Genomic DNA, 17,759 nt, shown 5'->3' on the forward strand with positions numbered 1-17,759 from the left:
GTGAAGGGAATGACAGTTAACCGTTCTCTTTTTGACGGCAAAGAACATGAGCTTATACACATAAAAAAAACCCACCAAGAACAGACTTAGCATGGACAATCACTCAAAGCAGAAGGAATAACGAACTCAAAAAAATTACAGTATTGAAAATTTTGCTCTTCTTCAACAGAATCTGCACAATGTATGTGCAGAACATGCTACATGGCCAACCATCCTCCTGGTGTTGACTAAGTCAACTCATTTCAGTATATCATAAAATTTCACAGAAATTCTGTTGCTGATTTTTTGTCTGCATTTCATAAAGAGCAAAGAGGTTTGGTTTGCCCAAGACAGGAGTTCAGGCAATAGCATTTTTGAACTTGAAAAACTAATCTCAACCATGAGGTGTCACTGTAGCTCAAGTAACAATTATTTATTTACACCCCATGCACAGAAAATCCCATTTCCTCTTGTTTCCATTCAGATGAACAAACTCACCTGATGTGTAATACCCTGTACACACTATAGTTTTTTACTTGTTCTTTCCAAATTTTAAAACAATGATGACTTTCCTAGTGTTACACAACTCAGTTCCCATTTCTTTTGCCTTAAAGCAAGGAAATAATTGAGGAACTGGAAAATATGAGAGAACAGCTTTGGAATCACCACAGCCTGAGCTTCATGAAAATCCTGGAGGCAATGGCTTTTCCAGGAGGTCAAGGTCTTCTGTACTGACAGCTCTCTGACATCCTGCAGAGCCTTTACAATTTAGTTCACATGAGAAACTTTACAAATTGGTTCTCTGAAATAAGGCTATCCAGCCACCCTACTGACAGCAGTGCACACACCCCTGTAAGGGAAAACTTTCACCTTCTCTGCATCAAAACTGTTCAACCACTAACTGTTTCCCAAATTACCCAACACTTTTTCAGAGGTTATTAACTTGCTGCCATATTGTACAAAAGAGACATTGACTTGAACTCTGAAAAGGAAGATCTTACCTGAGAATTAATGATCCGCATGGTTGTTTTATTGCCAACATCTTTTTCATAGCCGCGTGTTGGAGCAGAATTAAATCTTAAAACGGCATCATGAGAATCTAGGAGTACAAATGAGGGGGTAACTCTCTTTTCTTAGTATACAGAACAGTAAGATAAAACCAGTTATCTAAACGAATATGAAACTTACACAATTGTCCTAATCTGGATATGCTAAGAATGATGAATATTCTGCTATGCGCAAACAGAAATCCTCTTGCATCTGCCATATGTTATTAATGTAAAAGCTCACTGGGAAAAAAGTTCAGAATCATCTATTAATTTAGCATGCAATGCTTTAATACTTCTCTTAATTGGATAGACTTACTGTGGAAGACTATTAGTACACCCAGTACACACAATTGCTCACTACTACTATCACAAAATTTACAGAGAATTACTCCATGCAAAAGCATGTAAACTGCAGGGATATCTAATTGCACATTTGAATGAACAACAATGCTTAACTATAAGCTTGTGTTTCACAGTACGCTATAATACCTGAAAATCTCAGACTACCCCAAATCCATTAATCATACTGTGCACTTACTCTCAAGCTCAGTGCAAATCTTAAAGAGCCTCTGTATGGAAGCCAACCCACACATCTGCTCACACAAAGAAACCTCAGGATCTCTTGGTAGCAAAGATCTAACAGAGTTGAACTGTCAAAGTTACTCCACAAGCAGTTGACCTTAGAGTCATGGAGAAGAGAAAGCAGCTCTAGATCAAGTATGGGTCAAGGGTAGACACCACATGCAAGCCTCCATTGGATTAGAGATAATCACCCTACCAGTGCTTTTTTTAAGGGGATCTCAAAGCCCAAAAGGTGTGAAGGAGAGCAAGATATTTTATCCACTGCCTAGAAACAATGGCCCCTGTTGGTAGCTGGTATGTGGTCTGTTTTTATCCCTTCTGACCATGGAAGCTGAGAATATGAAATGCCTGAACCCACAGGTAGGCTGTACTGCTGTTCGTCTCTAGTAATTTTAAATGTGTTGTCTTTAGCTCAAAAACTGGAAGAGGCAAAATCTCTAAAGATAACTAACATGCCTCAATGGAGTCTTGGCTTGATCCCATCAAACTGGGATCTTCCATCATTTCCCTCCTTTACTCTGCACTGCTTGTACTCACTCCATACAGGGAAACACAGTGTGGCATGCAGCCAGCAGTCTGACCTCAGATATACATGTTATCATTAATATGTCATGTCTGAAAAGAGGGATTTTGCCAGATGCCCACCAAACCCAACTCTTCAGAACCTAAGGAGTGGAAGTTTTCTCTGTGTCCCCATGCAGGGACAACCTTAGCCTCAACACCTGGATCTTATTTGCCAACTACCTTGATTAGGAAATAAATAGAAGCTGCAGGTACTTCACATATTTGGAGAAAGAAAAGAAAAACGAAAGTTTGTTGTAATGAATTTAAGAACATAAATTTGGATCTGTGATTGACAACATTTAGACAATCTGTTGACTGAGAACTGGATTATGAAATGGGAATTGTATGATTTGCAGCTTAATTGAGAGACAGTGTGATGCATTTCCAACAAAATTCATGCTGGTTCTTCATATACAGATGAAAAACTCCTCCTTTGCCAAAAATAGCTGGTTTTAAATAAGCTGATTTTAATCTTAGTATGTGTTTGTAGATAAGCATTTCAAAGATCCAAAAAAGTTTGGGGTTTGATCACAGATCCCTGTTACTTCCTGTGATGCCAAAATAATTGGTTCTCTCAATTAATAGCATGATCACAATGGGAGTGTTTGCTAGCTATACTTGCACAGTATTTCCATGCCTTCTTTCATTTAAAAATGTCAGAGGGGTGGGGGAGAGGAGGGCCCAAGGCAGAACACAAATTAACATTTTTGCTTGTGTTTCTAATAGGAACACAGAAGAGGGAGCTAAAGGCCTATAAAGGGAAATGTCCTTCGCTACTTCTTTCATAGGCATTATTTTTTTCTCTCTTGAGAGAATAAACCACAGAATCACAGAATGGTTTGGGTGGGGAGGGACACTTAAGACCATCTAGTTCCAACCACCCTGTCATGGGCAGGGATACTTCCACTAGACCAGGTTGCTCAGAGTCCCATCCAACCTGGCCTTGAACATTTCCAGGGATGGAGCATCCACAATTTCTCTGGACAATCGGTTCCAGTGCCTCACAACTCTCACTGAAAAGAATTTCTAACTAACATCTAAGTTTCCTCTCTTTTTAGCTTAAAATCGTTCTCCCTTGTCTACCATTGCTGTAAGCAGTCACTTGGCCCCCTACTGTCTGGGCCAGGTCCTCTCCTCAGTCACAGGTATCTGTCCTGAGAGTCTTATTTAAAACCTTCTGTGATTCCTGGTTCCTCAACATCTCCTTGCACAACGTGTATGAGATCTGAAAATTCTATGTGGGCTTTTTTAAACACAATCTTCCTCCCTTTAGGTGGCATCAGATGACAATTGCCCATTTAAATCTGAAGTTCTTCTGTAGAAGATGACATAAGCTTCTGTGCCCAGAAGCTTCCTAAGAAAATGGGTATACACAGGAGCAAGCAGGCCCCCGGTACCGTGTCAAGCACCCAAGTCCATACCTGGGCTGCACCTGAGTGTACAAAGATGACTTGAAGCATGCTGTAATATGAAATTATGTAAATACATCACAAAGTACTGTGGATTCTACAGTACAGCACTAATCCATACTGGTGTAAACTGGGAGTATTGGGGAACACTGATAGAAGATTCTATTTCATTCAAAGACAACATGCTGGAGAAGGTAGGAACTGCTAAGCTTTTTCACTCCAAAGATTTCTACATCAGTAAGGCTTCCTATGAAATTAGGAGTTACCCCGGTGTGATTTTAGCTGCAGGCTAGCTAGGCACCTCTGCTGTGCTGGAAGCCTGTTGCAGTAGTTTGATAATACTAGAAGCTCCAACATATCCCAGAGATTTAAAGAAAACCTATCTGTATCAAAGAGATGATACAGAGTGATGAAACAAGTATTGGGATGTGAATCCTCCCTGGAAGATGGGGAGGATTAATAAGTGAACATCAAAAGGTTTTTTATAGAGAGCTGAAGGAGATAACTCGTCTTGTTTCAGAAACAAGTTCTGAAACCTTTCATCCTTCTTTCAACACTCATAGAGCATGCTACACATGTACTACTAAAATGAAGAACTACTGAGACATTAACACAAGGAGTAGCAATTTTTGAAAAGGAAAAATAAAAGTGACCTGGATTAGTTTTATGGTCCCACCACCCTTTTCTGAATAGCTACTACAAAGTCCCACCTTGAGGTGGGGGATTCAGAGTGACACTGACATCTCAGCACACCTGTAACCTCACTGACTCAAAGCAGCAATGGGAAAACAATGGGTGAACACACTTGATCTCATTTAAATTCAGTCTCAGAAAAGAGGCCAGAGGACTTGATCTAAGTGCATGAAGCTACTCAAGGGTCTGAATATTTTATGTCTGTGAACTCTGAACCAGTAAGAGATGAAGAGAACACTCTACTGCTTCTTGACATGGAGACAAATGTCTGAGACAGCCATACAACAGTAATTTCTCATGAGCTACTGCAAAATAAAGACCAGTATAACAGCTTTGCAGAACAAAACCTGAACACAGCTCTAATCTGCTGAAGAAATAAACACATGTTGCACACAAATGTTGACTATGGCAGATCTGATGAAAAGAGTTCTGCCTCTCTACTACAAGCTGTAATAGGATAAGAAGGCATCATTGTTTTCTTTAAATTAGATTATGACTTCAGGCCTGGTTTTCCTTTCAGTTATATTGTTCTGAAAGGGAGCAGCCTCACTGAAGTCCATTAGTTTACATTCAGGCAACTCTAGTGATAGAGAAAAACCAGACTTTACAGATCTGTGCTTGAGAAGCATGAACCTTTTGAAATTTAAACATGAACAAACACATATACATATATATACACACACAAATAGATGCATTTCACCCACCTATTTCGTCCCCTAGGGAGGAGTTCAGTATTGCACCAGCAGACATAACTACTGCACAGCTCCCAAAGCCATGTGTATATAATTTGACCAGTGGAATTTGGGGAACGTGCTTCTCCCATCCAAGAGTGGAGAAGGGAGCCTCCTTGCCATCTATTGTTTTCACATTCACTCTTTCTTTTAGCTCACAGAATAGCTGGTCTCCTGTCAACTTGGAGTTTCGTTTCCCCTTGAACCGCACCCCATGCTTATTGGTACTCAAATAATCTTTCATCGCCTTCTGCAGTCGAGGGTTTAGCATCTTGGAAGAGACATCCCCTTTCCAAAGCTTGTAAAGAAAGGATTTCGACATTGTGGAATACAGCCCATCCCAGTCATCAGATTCATCAAGCATCTGGCTTCTCCTATGCTTTGTGCTCCTTCTCCTCATTCTTCTCTGATGGCTCCAGTTGTTCTGTAAAATATTTCCTTTTGGATTATTTATGTCAGCTGAAATGAATTTTTCTATCTCTTGAAGGTGTGACTGAGGCTGACCAGCAGCAAATAAATAATCATCATTCACTTGGTAGAAAGCACTCTTTGAGTTTCTTCCTAACTGGGGTGGGAAAAACTCATCTTCATTTCTAAAGGCCTCTTCCAACACAGTCCATTTCTTAGAATTTACAGTCCCCGATTTAAAAGTACCTAGGAGATCTTCATTAAGAAGTACCTCATTCCCATCAATGGTTTCCGAGAATGATGGGTCATGAATGGCTCCCATTATGACTCTCTGCTTTCCTTGAAGGGGTAGTAGTCTCTTAGTTTCAATGTAAGAAAAGGAACTTGGAACTGGTTCAGCAGTGTTGCTATCTGTAAAATAGATGAATATCACCAAGAAAAGCAGGCCCCATGCAAAGATACCAAAGAGCATGAGTTGTTTCCATTGCTTCAAGTTAGGTTTCATGGCAATGCCTTTACCAGCTCCTCTGTGCCTTGAAGTATTGGTGAAGGACAATAAAACCTGTAGAGAACATCAAATGCTATTAAAAGTCATTCAAAAAAATAAATACAACTCAAACATATCTTAACACATATTGGTAGATGGTGCAGAATTAATCTCCAAGCAGCAGCACAAAGGATTCAGTAGCAGAAAGAGAGCTCCAGAGCCCGCAGACACTGTAGGAGTGACACGCTTTGGCTGTGACCTCACCGTGACAGCTGCTAGCTACAAAAGCTGGTGGCCAGTTTCTACAGTAATACTGGATCCTGCCTTCAGGGAGATCATGTGCCTGCCTGCTTCTGCTGTACCAAGTGTAGCATTAAGAGAGAAAAAGCAAAGCCCATGCCTGGCTGCATGCACAGTGGGTACAACAAAAGCTGTCTTCTCTTTACTACTGAAAGTCCGTATGCAGGGGAACTGTGAGCAAGCCTGTCTCCAAAGGCACCAGGCAGGGAGCACAAGCTCTAAGATGCAGCCCTCCTCTGCCCACAGCCTGGAAAGGATGGTGTTCTATGCACATCATCAGGGGCTGAAGAGTAGAGCATCACACAAATGGGTCAGAGGGGAACCTCTTCCTAAGCTGGTATGAACTGCCACAGCCCCAGTGTCTACATCATTTCTTGCCTAGTATCAGAGCCGAGTAAGAACAACTCCTGTACCTCTGCTATGGATGCTGCATGCACACTGAAGATGCATGAAGGACCTGTGCATATCAAGGCGCCAGGGGTTTGGATTTTGGAAAAAAGAATGGGTGGCACAACTATCAAAATACATTCCTTTAGGATAAGATAGAGATTTACATAAAGGGAGTGGGTAGAGAATGTCAGACGTAGTCCAGGAAATATGTGCCCTACTAATACCTGGGGGTTTTGGACAGCTTGTGCCTTAGTGAAGGGATGCATGGTCCAAATGAAACAAAGTTTGACTGAGGGGGCTGTGTTCCAAGGAAAATACATACCGCATTGCTAGACCATCGAGCACACTATGCCCTTACACGAACTTACTTGCTTAATCAAGTGGTGTGACTATCAGTTAGAAGCCTGACTGAAGCAAACCCCCACCATAAGCCTTACCATTCACCCCCTGCACCACAGTCATCGTTCTCTCATCCTCAGTAGCTACACCCCAGTGCAATTCAGTGTACTAATTAGTGACAGATCACTCACCCGATCTGAATTAAAAGTAAGCCAAGCCCCTTCTTCTGGGGTTTTCTTTCTAACCCATTTGTTTCGATGGAGACTTAATGCTGGGACTTAAGAGTTGCTTGTACCAGCTAGCTGTTATCAGCAAAGGGGAATGGGAGCAGGGGGAAGCTTGGATTTCATTACCAGCCCGTGCCTCAGGCTTATCACACCACATCCAAACAGCTTACACACCTGTGATAACACACTGCCTGCTCACACTGGCCATCAGGAGGGACCAAAACCACAGTCACCACATGCTATCACCTTTCTGCAAGCTGCTGAAGTACATCAAAGCTGAGTGCAAAGTTTAAACCAAAGCTGTAACTAAGACTGTGTTTTCACATGAAAAAGAACCCAGCAGTAACCCAGTGTAAGACGTTCTCTTTCTGTCCTTCATTCCTACACTGTGCCTCTGCTTCTGCCAACACCCCCGTGTATGGAACTGATACAGTAGGGAAATACATGTTAGAGTTTTCTTGGGGTGTTTTTGTTTAGTTTTTTTTAAATTGGGTCAGCCCCTTTATCCACTTCAGTGTGGTCACACATGCAGTTGTTTCAGCACAGATGGGGAAATCGCCTACCACAATGCAGAGGCGAGAACAAACCGCAGGTGGTATTAGCAGAGATACTTCAGGCTGTGTTTCTGCTGACCTCCTGAGAATGTGAGACCACACTATTACGTTTCCAAACACAGTCTATTTTAATGATCTCGACAAAGCCTAGAACATTAGACAAAGACAGCTGACTTTGGGGCTCAAGGCAGTGTCCAAACAGAGGGAGGATTCATAAAGTTACACTTGGATGACCAAATTTCATAGCAATTTCTAATAAATGAAAAAAAAAATCATGCCTCTGATAACCCAGTGCTCCACATATGTTTGCTTGGCTCAGCTCACACAAACCACACAGAAGAAAGATATTACTCCAACTGACCCATTTCCTACTTGCACTCTGCTGCTGCAAGATTGCTTTCTGCAGTACCTCAACACTCCCACACCTTCCAATTTTAAATCACTGCAGGTGATGTCCTGTGGGAGTTGCCTTACAGTATATGGCTGTTGTGCCAGTTAGGTCTGCCCTGAAGTTATTGCAACCTGCCTGCTCATCAGTGTTCAGATGGTTCACATTTTAAAATCAGCATTCTTCATCCATCTGAACTGCTTTCATCCCTTTTTATAATTTTTCCTGATGTCTTTCCCCAGCACTTTTCAACATGTGGCTTCCAAACCATTGTGTAAGTTAGTCTTTGCTCGGTCAGATGTTTCTCCTGCTGAATATACATTTCTTACAGGATCTGCAATGGAAGCATCTCACATGATTTTTTTAACAGATAAGCTTGCAGGAAGTCAAAGTCATAAAGGAAGAGGTCACTAATATTTTCCACTGAGTCACGTAGCAGACACAATTTAATCTATAAGTCTAACAATCTGCACATTCCCTCCCCTCCAAGTTTTGTTGTATCTTATAACCAGAAGTTTCTAAGAAATATAAAGGTTTAGCCTTTATATTCAGGTGTGAGACTACAAATTTCTAATTGTCTGTGATCATATGTGTTTGGCAGAGCAGACTGCCACAGCATAAGAAGTCAAGACTTAGTATTCAGGCTAAAATCTGAAAAAGGACTGAGAGGCATTATTAACTATTTTTAAATAATAAAAATTATTTTTATAATTTTTATTGGCCATTCACACAAAAATCTGCCCCCCCCCCCCCCCCAAGCCCTCCACAACACTTATGTCATGAAAGCACACTCATTTTGGTCAAATGCACATATTGGCATGCATATGATTAGATTATTTGTGCAGCAAAAAAAAAAAAATACCCATGTCAAACAAAAAAACAGCATCCAACAGTATATTTGTCAATATTTCAAGCAAAAAAGAGGCACCAGTGAGAATAAATCCAAAAACTTTACACATTAACTACTGCAGAATCTTATCTGCAATTCTTCATTTCAAGTGGGGCCTCAGAAAGGATACCCAAATCTCTTGAAGACTGGAGCTATGCAGACATATCTCTGTGCTGCTTTAATGTTTTTTGCTCACAAGAAATGCCTTGTCCTCCAGCAGTACAGCTGAGCTGGAAGCAAATTCAAGGTCATTACTGTATTTGTTGTAAGAGAACCTCTACAACCTCACAGGATCTTGAAGGCTGTGTGTCGAAAGCTGCACTAAATTCAGAGAAATATCAGTTATCTCCCTCTACACTAAACATCCAATCCTCTCCCCCTCAGCCCTTGCAGCTTCTCACACCGCACAGTCCCTGGCTTTGAAAATGTTTGGGAGGAGAGGGCAGCCCTTCCACATGCTCCCCACCATCCTCCTGCTGGGAGCAGACCCCTCTACTGCTCAAGGGGGTATCTTCCTCAGCACCATCTGGGGATGCCCTTGGATTCCTGCCCTGTGCTGCCTTCAGCAGCACATCTCAATTGCAAAGAGAAAAGCATTTGTGTAGGAAGCCAGAAATGAAGATTGCAATTAATTACATTGGCTAAATAAATGAAAACAGGTGGTTTCATGGGTGCAAATACTGAAGACCACTGGATGGTTCAGGAATAAGCTTCCATCTCTTTTATCTATGCTCAACATATAGCTTTTAAACTGTTAAAGCAATTCTACGCAAGTTTTTAAATTATCATTAGCATTTCTTATTGTCTCCAACTTCAACCCCCTGCTGTAATAATCCTCCCTACTTACAGACTGCTGGAGTCAAAGCTGCTGCAGAGGAGGAGCAGAGGAATAAGTCTACCCCTGGGGGAAATACTCAAGACTTAACCCAACCCAGTTCCAGCTTCCTCTTCAGGAGAAGTGATAAGCCTGTTTTGCTCCAGAGGCTGAAGACCTCATTTTCCTATGTATCTCCCTTCTGATGGGCTCCTTCAATCATTAACTGATTTAAGTTCAACTACCATAAGGTAAATGGCTTTTCTCCTTTCCCAGTCTGGTCATTCACACAAAAGCCCTGGAAAACATGAGGCAAGGTACAAACCAGTGAAGTGGGCAGAAAGGGAAGACTTAATTATTTGCTTAATAAAAGTATTAGCAGCAGCTATGAAAAAGAAAGGCAAACCCCAATGGTATCTTTGAGGCATCCCAGGAAATAAAGGCAATTCCCCAGTGGAAATTAAAGGCTGATTTTCCAGAAGCAGCACCCACTTGTGGGAAATTTCATCTTGCCACGCTAAGATGCAAGAAACCAAAGAGTTCCCCCTCCCTTTATAAAGCCCATTGTTTTGCAACAAGGAGCACTTTTCATTTTTCTAAAGTAGGCCTCCTGACTATTTCTTAAATGAGAAGAGATGGATAAGGGAGATTTTTTTTAATTCCTTTGAAACATTCCTTCCTTTCAACAGTGTCTATTGTGAAAATTAATTTGTACAGACCCTGGCAGCTCAGAGGTCAGGATGGTTCAAGTTGATGTGCTAAGATGTGCACTGTTATGTTAAACAGGGTTTTTCTTGGCTGCAGCTTTGCAGCAAAGGTCACCACGGGGTTATTTGGGGTAGCAAATGTTAGCTGTGGGCAACCATTCCCAAAGGGATGAGAATCAAACCAAAGTTTGTTTGATGGAAAGCTTAGGCAGCCTGAACAGATAGCAAATGCTCCGTTAGTTTGCTTCATCTCTTAGTCAGCTAATTCCAGAGTATTAAGAAACCTCTGGCATAGGGCAAGACAGCTGGAGGCTGCATTTCCAGGGTGGGGAATACACTCGTCCTCTCATGTGGAAAGTGCCAAATTGGTTTTAGTGTTATCACATCATTTCTGCGGTGGAAGCCATACAGTAGGCAGCAGCAGACAGGCAAGCCTGTGGGGAGTGGTGACTGCCAAAAGATGTATATTAGTCTGTGGATGGCCTAAGCGTTTGTCTTATTGGCTCTGATTAGGCCTCCTAATTAATGAATCTCTTTTGGACAACTTCCTTGTTAGTCCCAATAAATCCGGCTCTTTCCTTCAGAGGAGTCAAGCTGCATTCTGTATTTTTTGTGGCAACCTAAGAGACTGTTTCCTGAAATAAAGAAAAAGCACCCAAAGAATTCTGAAGTAGGGTTATTTTTCCTGATATTGACTTTTAAACCTGTATTTAATTATCTACTTGGAGAAAATTCCTTGGGAGGTATTCAAATAATGGTATTGCTAACCTGAATCACCTACTAAATGTGAGCCAAGTGTCCCAAATCAGAGCATTGGGAAAGACCAGTCTCAGGTTGTTGCTTCTGAGGATGCAGGCAGGCAGAGTGCCTGTTCTTAGGTCCTCTGATAAAACCTAGACTTTCAAGTGAAAGGGGCTGGGAGTGAAGCAACCTTTTTTTTTTTTATTTTTACTAATGACCCATTTCCAGGAGCTTAGGCTGTAAGAAAATTGCCAAATATAGTGAAACTTGCAGTAAAACTCACTCAAGCTGGCAACCCAGCAGCTGGAGAAATGCTCAGTGGGGTTTCTGCCAAGGAACGTGTCCTAGATTATTGTGTAGGAGCATGGAGGCTTGGATGCATCAGTCTCTGGGGCTTAGTGGAAGGTCAAAGTTATCTTCTATACATCTGATATCGAGTCTCCATGCTCCATCATCAAGTTCAAGCTTCCCAGCATTGAAGCCAGCTATCACTTTCCCACAGGCCACAAAACACATACAGGTTGTCCGAGTGCGGGCTGACAGGAGGGAAGTAAAAATAGAAAAGAAAAGCTGTATCAGCTCTGACTCTTCACATGCAGACTTTCCCACCACCAGTGGAGATGTTTAACACAGAAACAATGGCCAGGGAGAACCTGGTTTCCCAGTGACTGCCTGCACCTTGCAGGTCAACCTCCACCTACCCAACCTGCAGCAGTTTTTCTCAGGAGCCATGAGAAGAGCTCTCATTCTGACATGCCCTGAGATTCACCACTTCAGCCAGGATTTCCTCACAAATTTCAGGTCAGAGGAGACAACTGAACCTCTCTGGCTTTTCCAGACTGGTTATGAGCTGAGCACAATCTTGTTATCCTGAGTGTTTCAATAGAAATGTACTACATACCACTTCATGTGAAATTCAGTACAACTTTAGTGTAAATCACTTCCAGGCTCTTTAGTCAAAACTACAAAGGGGCATAAGTGTCACACAGTTGTGTGAAGACAAGCAGTTTTCACAACATAGCTCAAATCGCCTCCCACAGCCTCTCCAGGAGTGCCCCACAGAGCCATGAACTACCTGTACTCAGCCTTATCTTACTTCTGACCCCGTTTTTTGCCGTTTGCTCTTGCCACACCTTTGCTAGGTCCTGGCCCTGTTCACAGCAGGATGCAAAGGTTCAAGGTTCCTTAAGTTGCTGCAAATGCCAATGGAACTTGGTTCCACCACAGGGCACGGGTGCAGAAACAACCACTTTGATCGTAGTCCTTAGCATGCCCTCACACACAGTAAAGAAGCAGATGAAGTATTTTTACTGCCCTTGCAGATCTACCAGCTGGGTATTTTGGATGGGTTTTGGTCATATTTCAGCTGCCACCGCACTGTCTCTTGATCCAAACAGCAGGGGAAAAAATCCACTTGTACTCACATCAACATAAAACCACTGCAAATATCTAAAGACAGTGCAAGAATCTAAAGACTCTTTTCCAAAGTGAAATTCAGTATGCTACTGTACAGTAATGAAGGGATCTAGGTTTGCACAAACACCATCCCATCAGGCTGTACTCTTCTATCTCAGTAGTTCCTCTGCAGATCAAACCACAGAGCTGTGGTTTTTCTATGCTACCTTTGCACAGCTCTCCTCCCTCTCACAAAATGCAGGTTGCAGAGGAGTTGCAGCTGTTCCCAGGGGATTTGATCACCATGAAGGTCCTAGGAAGCTGAATGCTGTGCAGACTGAAACATCAAACTGGCTGGAGATAAAAGCCAGGCGTGGAAACAAGGTGACTAGACTGATGGCCATCACTTACTTGTGTAGCCTCCACTCATACATAACCACTTTATTAAGGCATTTAGTTTTATTGCTGCAGTGAGGTCAATGAGGAGGAAGTGAGTTGTACACCAACACAGGGAGGAAGAAGCAGAGGTTGGGGGAGGCTGTGGCACTGGGCCAGAAGAGAAGGAAGCCTGGCTGCAGGGCAGCAGAGAGGTCAGGAAGGCAGAGAGACTGAAAATAAACTATAGCCATAGTGCTAGTGGAGGAGCAAAACAACACCTGCCAGAGAGGCAGTGACACCTCAGCACCACAGGGATGAGAACTGGAAGTGAAAACTTCCTCCCACCAGAATGATAACATCCTTCCCTTTGGAGAAGCAGCATGGGAACTTTGTTACTGCTGAGGGAAGGCTCTGGACTTGAGCATCCTACCCCATTCCTCCTAAGAAAGGAAAGAGGCTGCCATGTTCCTTCAGTAGATGGGAAGCGTGGGTGAGTGGCAGGACCCATGCTGTGTCTTTGCCCTCTATTCTGGGTGGCCACTCCAAGGTTAATGTGCTGCTTTCTGCCACCCGTGTCTGGGAAAGGAGACCCTGGAGCACTGACCCGGGTCCTTGCAGGTAGAGCACAACCCTTGCACCAGGGCACTTTCAGACTGAGCTTTGCAATGGATCAGGACCCAAAGGAGTTGCACGCATCTTCTCCTGTGAAAGTTACTTCACACCCCATGCAGGGATGCTCCAACATACAGGCACAGATGGTGCCTGAGGACACACAGCACAAGCAGGAGTTTATGCCCATCATTGGCACAGCCTGGCTTGTGGACTTGCTCCCCACCCACAGAATAAAGCTTTAATCCCAATCCCCCCTGCAAAAGCAGAGTTCAGGAGCAGCCTGTGCTTATGTTCTGTTTTCATGTGTAACTGAACAGGATGGCAGGAACCTCTTAATGCACCAAAACAAGACAGAGAGGAACAGAGAAATGGATAATACTACTCAGTGTCTAATAAAACAGAAGAAAAAAAATCCAGCCAACATACATAACAGTATTGGGTTCCCCTCCCTCTTTTTAATGGACAGCTTTTGATACCGTACTTGCAAAAACACATAATTCAAAAAAGGAAGGAAGTGCTTTGAGGGTTTTTATTTAAAGCTTGACAGGATAAACGAATCACAGTTTCATTAAATCACACAAATCTCAGGCTGCACACAAGACTAAACCACGAGAAATAGGACGTTACAAATCCTCATGCAGTTCTACACTTCCAGCACAACAGCTCATTTTATTTCTGCTCTTGGCAAGGTTAGAATAAAAGGCTTCTTTTCTTTGCTCCATAAATGTTTTTAGATGCTATATTACTTGAACTTAACACAGCAGTAATTGCCCTGAAAATGGGCAATCTGAATTGCTTCCTTAAAAAGGAAACATTTATACTAACACACTCATGAACAGAGAGTACAGTTACAAAAGACCTGTTTCAATCCCATCACAAAAACTTGACCAAATTCACTAACTCTTCTAGGCAGAAGTGATTGGAGAATTTTGATTTTCCACTCTAAAACAACATTTCTGAGATATACTGATTATCCACATCTCTGTGTAGCAGTGTATTTTACATCTGCCAAGTATGTTCTTACTGTATGTTTCTAACAGTGTAGCCACTGTTTTGCTTTCATTTTAATTACTAACTTCTTTATTGGACTGTAGTTTGTCTTTTTACATTTGTTCCAGAACAAAGGAACTCAGCCCTTGTTTAAAAACACTAATATAGGAGAATGTTAAACAAATTGTTCCCTATTTCTCAGCTCTGTCTCAGTGCCAGTTCCCATTTGTTTATGTTACCAAAATAATTGTAGGAGGATATTTAGAAAATTATCATTGTTAACGTCTGGTTTCTATATATTCATATATATACATACAAACAACATGCCTTCTATGTGCTTATTTGCCTTAGCCTAAAAGCCTAAGTGAAAAATTTTACCCTGGAAGAAGGCTTGCCAAACTGAAGGATGAAGTCAGTTCAGCCCTCTGTTACATTACATTCTAAAAATGAAATTTCCTGGACTGAAACTATTTTCCCCTTTTTTTTGTGTATTTTAATACTTAACATGATCATGCTGATAATAAGCCAACCTACACTAGCTGGGATATTTTGGTTGGCATCCTAAAACCAAATGAAGTGGTATTAGTATTTCCCCCTCCCCCCCACCTTTCTTTCTCTCTCCATTCTGGCACTGTTTGATGCATGTCCATGGGCAAAATTAGTTTAAACTATGACTAGCTCAACAGAAATCTCTTCTTTGGGGGATACAGCTGTTTCTAACCCGACATGAACCACTGGAACCTGAATCCTATCTGTCTGGAAATTTTACAGAGAAACAGGATCTCGAGCAAGTTCCAGCATGAAACTAGCATGAGCAATAGTGACAAATCAAGGTTGTTGGCTGGGTGCTTCATCCCCTTTGTCAATCATTGATGCCCATGTGCAGCTCACAAGATGTCTTTTCCACCAGCACTTGCCATTCACATCTACAAATACAACTGACTTTTACAAGATGGAAGGTAGCACAAAAAAGCTCTGACACTATTAAAACAATGAGACATGGAGGTAAGTGAGAAGCAAGACAGAGCTGGCTAGCTCACAAGATGATTTACATTAGTTGTTTTTGTTATAAAATTTAGAAGGATGCGATATGATCGAGACCATCCTCACTGGATAGAACTGTGGAATTACCATTTGATGGTAATTTTCACCATCATAAGAGATAATAAAACCTAAAACCTTGTATTTTGAGACCTACAGGTTACTACAGACAGATCTATGAAAGAGTAAAAACTTTACTTTCCAAGATACTTGGTAGAGGTTTTTTTTGGTGCCTTTATTTCTAGAGTAAAGTCTCAATTTAAATACTGACTTTAAAACCTGAAGCTAACCAGTACATATGCAATATATTCCCTTCCTTCAACTGTTCAACAGGTGACATAATCAAAATTTTCATTTAAATATTTCTTAGTATTTCAAATGCTGGCTATGCATTTCTTGATTTTCAACCAACAGGAATGCCTTTGAAATACCACCAATTTCATAAAAAAAACCTCCTTCTAAGACTGCCTTCAAGCAGCCAAGACATGCAAACCCCTGCCTGCCTTTTGCACACTCTGTTTAGAAGATGTAGCTGCATCTGCTGAGAAGGTACTGATGAAACACCTCCTCTTCCCCAGCACAGAGCACAGCCATCCTCTTTCCAAGATGTCAGAAACATCTGAAACTCTCCCTCTCCCCTCCTCTCCTACTGCACACTGACAGCTCAGCATCTGTGCCCTCACATCTGCATCGAGGAGCAGGTGGAGTGTGCCCACACTGCCCTAGCAAACCCACCTGCTTGAGTTCCCAGGGAGCCTCTTCTGAGACACTGCTTGCTTCTCTTCTGGCTCGTGCCCTTCCCAGGAAACAGGAGTTCTCCCTCACCGTGGTACCATTTGCCATTTAGGAAACCTACTGCAACACTCAAACCAACCACTGGGAGAATTAGTAAAAAAAGTTTGCAAGGGTAGAGATGAAATATTTATATGATTTTGACCCTTGCCTACGATAATACAACCCTAACCCTTGCCTGCAGCTTTTAAGTGCTAAAGGCATGAGGTAAGTAATAAAGTAAAGCCAATTCACTGCCCTAAATCAATCAGAAGGTTTTCTCTACCAACATGAAAAGAGGCTGTTCTGAAAAAGAAATCCTTGTTTTAACATAGATTGACTCCTCAGCAACACCCAATCCTATCAAACATATTCTGCTGATGGGGTTTAGTCTTCCTTCAATCCCATTCAGATAGTAAATAAATGGGAGAAAATGTTAGTCTGATCTAAAAACTAATGCTTATCATCTCTAAAATTTTCAGGATTTTTCTTTTATTTCCTGATTTGCATCTATTCTTCTAGTCAGCGTGTTAGTAGAGCTATTTTACTAACAGTTACAACTGCTACAGCAGATGTAGATTATACTACACAGGATGACTGCAAGCAAAGCAAAATTTACCTACTGTCATCACACTGGGTTGTTAGGTTTTTTTAAATGTTGGAGAAAAATGCATTGAAGTTCATACCAAAGACAAGTAAAAAAATGCAAATAGATATATTAGCAGCAATCATAAATGATGTCAAACAGTGACAAGACTCTTGTTCTGATGTTCAGCTGTGTTCAATCTGCTCCAAACTGTTTCAAAATTTTCAGTATCTATGCAAAACAGTCTGTTGTGCTTGCTCTGCTCTAGGAAAAGAGTAAAATTCTTACGCATCAGTATTTGGACATGCAGCAGAACAACAAGGTGCTGGAAATCAGGCAGGTCACCTGCCACTAGTAGTAAACTTATCAATCACCAAACCTGGTTTGGTGAATTGATTAAACCAAATTTACCATTCCAATAAAGCAGAAGGAAATTTATATGGGAACAGCATATATGTTTTAATCCATTTTCATGCACTGTATAATTTCATAGTACTTCCAGTAACTGTAGTGACTTTTATTATATAAACACCCCAAATGTGAAACCTGATAGTAGATCTAACAGAGCCTGGAGGGTCAGGAGAGACACCAGGTTATTCCCAGGGAGTAATGGCAGAAATCTGTGTGTTCTCATTACCCCACCAGTGCATTGATGCAAAGCTACAGGAGAATTCTGTAGCACCTCACAGTTCTGAAGGGACTTTTAGGTAGAGGTGCACAAAGATTTTAAGATTA

The 17,759-nt window shown here is 41.7% G+C and overlaps 1 protein-coding gene across 7 annotated transcripts in view; it reads right to left on the bottom strand.

The window, feature by feature from the left end:
- ST6GAL2 (ST6 beta-galactoside alpha-2,6-sialyltransferase 2) overlaps window positions 1–17,759 on the bottom strand; it is a 172,150-nt gene that overhangs the window by 19,423 nt on the left and 134,968 nt on the right. For 6 of the 7 annotated variants that reach the window (XM_072927954.1, XM_072927979.1, XM_030272425.4 and 3 more), the window contains 2 exons: window positions 4,981–5,977; window positions 981–1,078 (listed from right to left, as the gene is read on the bottom strand). In XM_072927954.1, the coding sequence (XP_072784055.1) occupies window positions 981–1,078; window positions 4,981–5,920 (1,038 nt within the window). In that variant the 5' untranslated portion in view covers window positions 5,921–5,977. 7 annotated transcript variants of the gene reach the window in all.

Source organism: Taeniopygia guttata, chromosome 1, assembly GCF_048771995.1.
Source record: "Taeniopygia guttata chromosome 1, bTaeGut7.mat, whole genome shotgun sequence".
Lineage (NCBI taxonomy): Eukaryota > Metazoa > Chordata > Aves > Passeriformes > Estrildidae > Taeniopygia > Taeniopygia guttata.